Source organism: Quercus suber, unplaced genomic scaffold (assembly GCF_002906115.3).
Source record: "Quercus suber isolate HL8 unplaced genomic scaffold, Cork oak 2.0 scaffold_292, whole genome shotgun sequence".
NCBI lineage: Eukaryota > Viridiplantae > Streptophyta > Magnoliopsida > Fagales > Fagaceae > Quercus > Quercus suber.
The window spans coordinates 531,399-541,691 of NW_027069748.1; the positions used below are offsets into that span (position 1 = coordinate 531,399).

General features: G+C 32.5%; 1 protein-coding gene across 1 annotated transcript; it reads right to left on the minus strand.

Moving 5' to 3' along the window:
* Nucleotides 1–68: 68 nt before the first annotated feature.
* On the minus strand, nucleotides 69–10,223 carry LOC112015724 (kinetochore protein NUF2 homolog). The gene is made up of 12 exons (XM_065782176.1): nucleotides 9,959–10,223; nucleotides 9,622–9,843; nucleotides 8,272–8,362; nucleotides 8,011–8,190; nucleotides 7,243–7,332; nucleotides 5,403–5,510; nucleotides 4,606–4,659; nucleotides 4,270–4,384; nucleotides 4,028–4,185; nucleotides 3,849–3,944; nucleotides 2,665–2,740; nucleotides 69–290 (listed from the first exon to the last, which is right to left on the minus strand). The coding sequence occupies exons 1-11, from the start codon at nucleotides 10,120–10,122 to the stop codon at nucleotides 2,672–2,674; spliced, it is 1,347 nt and encodes a 448-aa protein (XP_065638248.1). The 5' UTR covers nucleotides 10,123–10,223; the 3' UTR covers nucleotides 69–290; nucleotides 2,665–2,671.
* Nucleotides 10,224–10,293: the final 70 nt, after the last annotated feature.

Consider the following 10,293-nt stretch of genomic DNA (forward strand, 5'->3'; position numbering starts at 1 on the left):
TGGATGCATGATTATACCACCGCATGCATCCTTGGTAGCTTGTCAGTTGTCGCGAGAGCAAAAACAAGTTAGTCTAATCTATATATACATACTCAAAACCCCAAAATAATAAATATCTGTAGTTTGTCAAGCTCTAACACATATACTTAGAGCTCAAAATACATTACTGCTAAAAAAGAAATTAAATAAATCTCAATCATTAGTATATATACATCTCGCTTGATGCATAAGAGAGTATATAACTCCTCACCTTGCATTTGACCGTAACGGCTTCTAAGGGAACCAGTTCACTGTAAAAAAAAAAATAAATTAAAAAATTAAAAATGGACAAATGTGAGATCTGAAAAGCCCACTTAAAGGCTACGTGACATGAGAATTTAGTAAACATGCATGAGACATTTCATGCTATATGGATATGCTAAACAGATAAATTTTCTCGTAAGTGCATCTCATGTTTTCTCATCCTTAAAAACAACATAGTAACTTTCATGAAAAGATTAAACTACATCATCCATGCTTCTAAATTTCATAAAATATTTCTTATGATCATAATAACAAAACTACCCATTAAAACAACATTAAGGTCAGCCAATCTGCTAAGTTTATAAAGGCTTGTGAAACATCCAATTCTACAGCCAAGTATCCAGCGCTCCCCTTAAGGTTGATAACTTCATCAACCAAGGAGATGGTTGGCATCCATCACAAGTTGGACTTGGCAAAAACAACATTTACCATGGAAGGCCCACTAATATCACCCCTGCTGATCAAAGTTTAGAATATACCATAAAACTTCACCCATGCTTTCACAACATTCAGTGTAATGTAGCGTATGCACTATATTCTTAAAATATAATGCTCATGAAATATGTAATACTTCCAACATAAATAGATAAATATTTTGAATTTCATGTACATGAATGTACACCTTTTTTTTTTTTTAATGTTAAGTACTACTGCCATGTAGACCCAAGTCCAGTGAAGGTACACCTATTGAAACATACTGTGTGTGACATTTCTCAAACATTAATGCACAATAAACTTTTTAAATACAGTTCATGACATATCAAAAGCTCATATCAGTCACTTACTTGAAAACAGCAAAAACAGGAACTTAGAACCAGAGAAACTCAAGTAAACTATTTATTATTAAATATATATATATATATATATAACAGTCTCAACTCATTAAACGGAAAATTATTCCTCAGACAACTATATATTTTAAAGTATCTGGCATATAAACAATAAAGACCCAAATTTTTTTATTTAATTATAAACCTAAATAATAGCGCAAGAAAATTCTTTTGAAGAATAAAAAACATAGAATAGAACAAGCTCTCTCAAAATCAAATACCCCCAGAAGGAAAAAGAAAAAAAAAATTATTAACATAAATTTAAAAAGAATCAAAATAGAATTATATTATAAAAAATAAAAAAAAATAAAAAAAACGAAAAATAATTTTAGGGCCTGTGTGTTTGTTAGAAGGCTCGATTAATTGATTAATAAACAGAAAGTATAAAAATTTATTAAAAGAAAGAAAAGCAAGAGAGAAAACCTCTTGAAGATGAACCGAAAAAGAAAGAGGATTTTCTTTTTCTGATCAGAACTGAATGAAGCTCGTGGGTTTTGTTTGGTTAAGCAAATTGAAACAGATACGGCTTTTGCTTAGTGCTTCAACTATTTATATTCTACTACTAATATTATCCAATACTTGATAGCCAATTCATTAATACTTAATTAATTAAAAATTTAAAAAATAAGTGAGAAAGTTTCAAGCTCACAGGTCTTTACAGACGCGGGGAACAATATTTTTGATAAATTTTTTAATTAATAGTAATTCTCTTTAAAGCAACTAATACTTGTTTGTAATGGGTTCTTGTTGAAAAACAACCTTCATGATCATGAGACAAGATCTGGAGTGTTCATGTTGATGAGGCAAGGAGCATGGTGGTGAGATCAGAATTAAGAGAAAGGCAATGGAATTGAGTTGGAGAAAAACGATGGAGAGTAAGAGAGAGCAGAGAAAATTATGGAGGAGAGAGAGACGTAGACTTTTTTTTTGGGTTTAGAGATAAGTATGAAATGTATTAAATAAGAGATAATAAATGAGATCAATTAGAATATTAGCATTAATGAGGGTCTTTTTTTTACCATTGAATCTACTTAAATCCAATAGTTTAAAAAATGTGTAACTCTTTAGAGTTACACTAGGTGTAACTTGAACCCATCTCTATATATAAATAATTTAGCACATATATGATCCCCATGGACAATGTATAACTTAGATGATCATTACAAGCACAAGTGTAAGAGTTAATGACAATAATAGTAATAGTAACCACCTACTATGATAATCTTAATGAAGCCAAGAAAAACACAAGTGTGAGGTATGACAACTAGAGCTTGGCTAAAGCTCAACATTACCATGCCTAAATCTAATAAGTGCCTTTGCAAAAAAATAACATTAAGCTTGAACTTAGCTAAAAAGCCAAGAAAAACATGAGCCCAACTTAAACTCTATGCTAGCATAGGACTGGGCCAAGGATTACTTCCATTTGTATATCACAGGACCCAAGAATTCAGCTTTGCATGGAACATGATGCATTTTGCAGTCAAACCAGCTATAGAAATGATGAACTCATGCTAGTTGAAAGATAACATACCAACTCTTCAACCAACAACTGGCTCAGCTTCTGTCATTGGCAGCAAGACATCAATAGAGTTTGCATATTGGTGAAACTGCAACCAGCCATAAAACATTGGATTATCTTCAGTTCAAAACTTACAGACATTGAAGGCACCAAAACAACTGACTAGGTGAAAGCAGTATTAAGAAAGAATTTAAGTTTAGTTTCCACATTTCCTAAGTGAAAGTAAATAGTAATAATAAATCATTGAAACAGCTTGATTTAGTTTCATTCAATATGGTTCAACACACTTATCCAAAAAAATATTACTATTGATCAACGCAACCATTATTCTGAAATCTTAGATTCCATTTAGTTGATCTTTTTGTTTTTAATATTTAAAAAAAAAAATCAATATTTTTAAATATTTTTGTTGTATGCTATGAAGTAAATGCAATACAAATAAAAGCATGCTTGGTAACTCTGAAAGACGTCCTTGATAACTTCCTAAGCAAGTAAGCATCATTGCATTTTCTTTTTTCTTTTTTTCCTTGTTCTTCTTTTATGAGTGAGTTTTGGGCCTTTTGGACCCAATGGGAAGGGAGGAGAGATTTGAACCAATAACCTCTGCTTCATGAGACATGGTAATCATTTTCAGTTCCATCTACAATCTTTGGCATTATTTCATGTTTATTTTTCTTAATGCATTACAATTATTTATAATAATGCAGTACAAGTATCTATAGTGGATACATTCATAATAAAGTGACTAAATTTTACTCTAGCCATCAACCTACCACAACCTCCTTTTCCCGGGCATGGAACCAGCTATGAACAAAATATATGACACTAAGCACAAACAAAGACGGAGTTATTTTTCTTAATGCATTGTCCACTTAAAAAGACTACTCAATATATATTTTAATCATTTGGTTCTCTACATGACTGATTCCTATCTTTATACCAAGGCCCTCTCTTTCAGAATTTCATTCAGGGTTTCATGTTTCTAATATGTTTGAATGATAAAGGTTCTGTAATTTCTCTTTTCTTTTCTTTTTCCTTTTTGGTAAAATAAGGTTCTGTTATTTCACTTGTTTTGTAAACAATTTTTACTTTTTTTTTTTTTAATTCATATCCAGCAAGGGTAAAGTGGAAATTTCAATTTCATAAGAGACAACCATATACATATAGGTTCAAGAAGGGAATCTATTTAAGTTCACCTCTTTCACAATCTCCTCAGATTTTTGAATTAACGCCTGCACTTTAGCTGCCCCAGATTCTTTCATTGAATCAGCTTTTGAAGTTTTGGCATCCACCTATTAATTGCAGAACAGAAACTAAAATTTAGGCAACTTCGTATCAATGGCTAACTCCACAATGAAGAGGAGATGCAAAATACCTCCACTACCACAGCTTCAACATTCTTTTGCCTTGCTTCCAGCTCACGTCTCCTAGATTCCACCTCCAATCTCACATTATTGAACTCTAAGGTGGCCTCCTCACACTTCAAATCTCTTTCTTTCTCTAACTGATTTCTTAATTCATCCAACTGTTCAGCTGGGATGAAAGAAGAAAGGTTTAAGCTCACAACTACTGGCTCAGAAAAGGAAAATACATAAAATAGCATGGATAAGAGGTTACCTTTGGCTTGCCTTTCCACCAGTTTAGCTTCAAGTGACTTATCCAGTATTCCTTCATCACTAATTTTAGCTTTTAAAGCCTTAAAGTCCTTCTCAATGGATTTGGCAGAGTTTACCTATTAAAGGTGCTGATGTTATAAGCTTTATTATGAACACAGTCAAAAATGACTTTATCTTAAGCATAGGACAGCTAATAAATTTTTCACATATAAGGAAATTTCTAAATGGCCATCACTTAATTCATTCAAATTTCACAAATTCTTTCCCCTCACCAAACACAGAATCTGTCAAATCATAAACTGCAGAGCATAAGATAACCAGCAGAGCATATACTCACCTGTTCTTGTATAGCCTGCATCTGAGCAAAATGTTTTGACATTTTCTTGGAAACCTGTGAGAAAGCACACAAAGAAATCACCAATTACCCTTTACTTAAACTGTTTTTTTTTTTTGGTTCACATGCATGTTTACTATGCTTAGTCTTGGACTACTTGGCTCCATAAATCAGAGGACAGCAATATCTACTGCATAGGTGACTAACTTCTATGTGTTTACACAGTGTAGAAAATTTTACAAAGAAAACAACAGCAAGATGAATGGTATGATTCTCAATGACCTTTTGACTACAATTATTTGAAAATTTTGAGGATATATGCATGCAAGCATGCATCTTTGTCCAATCCAGGAAATAAGGTAAAATAGCACTAGTGTGATTAACTTGTAATTCAATACATAGAAAACCACTCATCAAGATGACACCCCATTCAAATTAATTAAGGAAAAGTAACATGTGCACATAAAAGATGCCATTAGTATATGCTGAAAACATCAGATTAGTAGAAGTTGAAGAACAATGTCTCATTTATGAGGTTGATGGTAGCTTATGTAAACTGTGTATCATGTTGTCAAAAGCCATTATAAGAGTGAAGGCATTAAAAAATATATATTTACCTGAAACAGCCCAACCAAGCATTCTAAACCATGAACATATTAACGCAATTTGTGAAAGGCAAAACTTCCAAAAATCTTAAAATGAAAGAGAGCATTAACAAATAGGTCCATGAAAAAAGTATGGCATGCAAACGAATGAGAAATGAGAATAAATCGTTAAAATGGAAGTAGTTGATAATACACCTTTGTATAAAGCTCAACAACGGAAGTCTTGTCCTGATAGGATTGTGTAGCTATTTTTTCAGCATTCTTTGCCGCCTCACGAACTATTTTATTCTCCTCTAAAGCCCTCTTTAAGTAAAAATGTGAAGAAATTAATTACATGTTGATAAGAAAAGCATAAAGAAAATCTTTAATGTGTGAACAATAGAAACAATCACACCAACCAGAAAGAGAAAAATATCACAAAATTAATAGATTGCATCACATTTAAATTTTCTATCTACACATCGCAGAGAATGAATCAAAAATACTTTACTTTTGAAAAAAAACTAATGAAACAAGAATGACATTGTAGAGCCCTTTTATTTAAAACCCATGATATGTGATCAAGGATCATAGTATCCACCACTACATGAATTTGGAATTATAAAAAGAGACTTTATATTTGCACACAAGTTGCCAGATGTATAACCATGCATGCACAATTCAACTAGCAAGAATGGAGGAACAAGTTAACAAACAGCATAATTAACAATTTAACACACAAGTATAGATGATAAATAAAGAACAACCAATCAGAATATTAAAAAAAAAATAAAAAATAAAAAAAGAAAAAAGAAAAAAGAAGAGAGGAATCATTTGGTGGGTGAGAGGGGCAAAGAGGGAAAGTTAGAGAGAGGTAGCTTCCATAAATTTCACATCCAACATTGATAAAGTATCACTTATCCCAAAAGTTTTTTTTTTTGTAAGTAAAAGTATCACTTGTCCCAAAAGATTATGTTGATAGGAAATTGTAAATTTTATCCTTGAACCATTTTTTGACACTTCCCACTCACTTGTGAGCCCAAACTCCCCCTCAAAAATGGAGTCCAACAAATGGGATTTTTTTTTTTTTTTTTTAAATTGAAGGTAGAGTCGAGATGAGATTTGAACTCAAAAGTCATAACCATTGACTCTATTGTTCCCAAAACTTAAGCTGATTAAAAAAAGGTAAATTTAATCACTTAATCATTACTAACATTAACAAGATGCTCATCATTATAGGAACTGTGATGAATACTAAGTTGTGGGAGTAATTAGTCTAATAACATTACTGACTTTGCTAAATATGAACTTTGCATCATGTTCAAGATAAGAAGACTTGGCAAGAAGAGAATAATAACCAATATGTGAAACTTGGGACATCCAAAAACTAAAGTCAAGAAATGAACATCTCCACTGAAGTGATAGTTACTAAAATCCCACCCTGATGTTTAGCTTCGCTGTTTACCCATGCTAGACACATTTGGGCCAGCATGTCAAACACCATCTGGGAACTTAAGAGAGAAAAAGCTATAGTACCATTCATTTCAGTTTGAATCCGCTGTGTTTGAAATCTAATATCAGTGTTGTAAACAAACATCATCTTTTCAAAAAACTAAGTTGATCCAGGGTATTACCCATGACATTAAAGAAAAACTTAAAATGACCGGTATAATCATACGATTCTCAATCTCATAACTGCCAAGACATAGTCATTTAGTGATTGAGTGCTGCCTACAATGAGTATAGGTAGGCTAAGGCCATTTATATATCACTGTGGAAACGTATCCATTGTTACCTCTTTATCTAAACCCAACATCTAATGCGAAATCATATTGTGGCCTTTACACTACAATGAGGTTTTCATAGCAAATGCTAAAACATATTACTAAGACAATTAGACCAAAAAGTTTAAACTATATTTGTTTTGTGTCTAACTGTAGCACATGTATTGAAGTTCAGTATCCTAAATGATTGAAATCTTGGATACAATCAACATAAATGTAGTACCTGTTTTATGAATTACCATATCATACTTTATGAGAGAAAAATAAAATACCTGTAACTTATCTGGTGATTGGACAATTTTTGAACGCAAATTTGCATTTTCTTGGACACTTTGTACTAGAACAAACTCAGCATTAGAAATCTGGAAGAAAAAGAAAAAACTGTAACAACAAGAGCAATAGTGGCTATAAAAAGAAGCATGCATATTTGTATGGCCAATCTAAATGATGAACTTAAAACAGGAAACTTCTTTTCAATACAGCAGTAAGACCTTAAACTGTAGCTAATGTGGCAAGAAAAAAGCCAGCTCCACATGAATAAAGGGAAATTTCTTAAAATATACAAAATTATTTACTAGAAAAAACTCGGGTAATGGTTCAAAAAATAATCACCATACCTCACTAGCTCTTCCAATCTAATAATGAAAAGATAATTAAACAATCTAACAATTACAGTAACACACCTTTGACAGATATCATTGCAGTCAAAGCGGAGACACAAGCACCACTACAAAAATGAAGTAGCTACTAATGGAACAAACAGGAACTTCACCGATTAAATATTAGCATACACATATGCTTGCCCTTATTTTGTAGATATAATCAATCAAGATTTCAAGTCTTTGCTATACATTTATCATAAAACAATGGATTGATTAAATAGTTTTTCCATATTAACTTTTAAACAATTTGATACTGCTAAGCATAGAACTCAAAACAAACAACAAACAACAAACAACTGCCCTGGTTGTCCTAGCAAACCCAAAATTTGTAAAACTAAGCTTAGAACTCAATCTGCTAATTGTCCATAACCTCCTGACCTTCTCGTCCATTTCTCCAGCCTTCTCCTTTAACTTGCGATAAGAAGCTCTCATTGACATCTGTTGATTGTTAAGGCCTGCAATGGTTTGACGCAATTCTTTAACCTTTGCATCTACCTCTTGAACAAGAGGTAGCTCCCTCTCTCTTGCTTCATTGTATTCTTCAATTTCTGCATTCAACTGCAATGCAAAAACATTTAGCACATTTGGGTGCTTATACAAAAGCATTCATTTTTTTTCCTCTGGATCTAGTAGAGAAACCTGGGAAATCCTAGCCTCTGACTCTCTTTGCTGCTCCTCAAGAAAGTCCAATTCATCCACAATTGGCCGTAGGAAATCTAGTTTCGCCTGTCTGAGATTGAAAGCAACCAATTAACATATAATAGAAGTTCAAAGATTACTGAACCAATTATACAAATCCTATTGATACATATTTCATTAAATTACAATTTTTACCCCCTTGTGGCTTGGTCATACCCAGTGCACAAAGCTCCCTTTGTGGCTTTGTATGGTCACAATTTAGTTCACAAACTTTCAATTGCTACATTTGAACCCCCCATAAAGTTTGGACTAAAATGAAATTGTAAAGTTCCATCCAAATTAACAAAATTTGCATTTCTTGGACAAATAAATCATCCCCTTATGATTTAACCCAATAACAATTTTATCCTATAAGTTTTTCAATTGTTACATTTTGACCCCTTAAGTTTGGATTAAAATGAAATTGCTAGGGGTACTTTGGATGGAACCATAATGATTTCATTTTAGTCCAAACCTTATAGAGTCAAATGAAACAACTAATAGTTTGTGGACTAAATTGTGATAAGTCCGAACCACAATGAGGCAAATTATAACGTTTCCCTATTTCGTAAACAAAGCTATAAAACTGAATTTCATAATAACACATTTGAAAGTAAGAATTTTATGAAAATGTGCCAATCCTCTTTATTTTCATTTAAATCTTAACAACTCAACAATCACAAATCATTTCTTCAAAAATCCACGGTTCACTCAACTAAACAAACTCAATCAAAAAAGATAATTTTCTTTTGACTGCAGATTGATATATAATAAAAGTCCAAAGATTATAGAATCAATCAAACAAACAAATCCTATAATAGTAGATAACTTCATTTCATTAATAAAGCTATTAAAACTACAATTTCATAATGCAATTGAAAGCATTTTCATATAAAATTCAACAATTACAAATCATTTCTCGGACAATGCATCGATCGCAAATGATTTTTTTTTTTATTTGAATGCCAATTAACATATAACAGAAGTTCAAAGATTACAGAACTAATTAAACAAACAAATCCTACTAGCAGATAATTTCATTTCATTAATAAAGCCATTAAACTACAATTTCATAATGCAACTGAAAGAGTATTTTCATATAAACCTCAACAGCTCAACAATCACAGATCATTTCTTCGACAATCGCATGGTTTACTCAATCGCAACAGAGAATTTCACAAATTAATACATAATAGAAGTTCAAAGATTATATAGAACCAATTAAACAAACAAATTCTAATGTAATTGAAATAGTAAAAACTTCATATAAAACCTCAACAACTACCACAAAAAATCATTATTAACCCTAACCTGTGAAGACCGAAATTGAGAATTGCGCTAAGAAAAAGTTCAGTCCGATCAGACGCAGGTTTGATGAGGTCTTTGAGGGTAAAACTCTTGGGACAATCCATGGAGGCCAGTACATCCTTGATCCGATTGTAGAGCTTGATAATCCGCACCGATTCGACGTGAAAGTCCGGATTCTCGAGGTGATCGAGCGCCGCGAACTCCAACTGTCCATGCTCTTCTTCCCTGCACAAAAACTCAAAACTCGAAGTTAGGGTTTTTCTGGTTTGGTTTGGATTTTGAAAATCGAAGAGAGAAATGAGAGAATCGAGAGGGAATGGAATATAAATAGGAAGAGTACTCGTGGAGACAGTCGATGTGGAAGAGGAGTCGAGTGTAGAGATCGGAAACGAAATCGAAGTTCGGTTTGGAGAGATCGTTCTCTGAAATGTTGGCGATTTGGGATTCGTTCAATATCGCTACTATTTCACCTCGAGACATCATTGGGCACTCGTACTTCGACATTTTTTTTCTCAATTCGATTCAATTCACTGTAGGTCGAGATTTGAGAGAGAGAGAGAGGAAAGTGGCTTTGAGAATGGGAGTGAGTGAGTGACAGTGTTTTCCCGCCCAAATACTACTTGAAAAAGAGTCTTTGTAGGTTTTTTTTTTTTTTTTTTTTTTTTTTTTTATTTT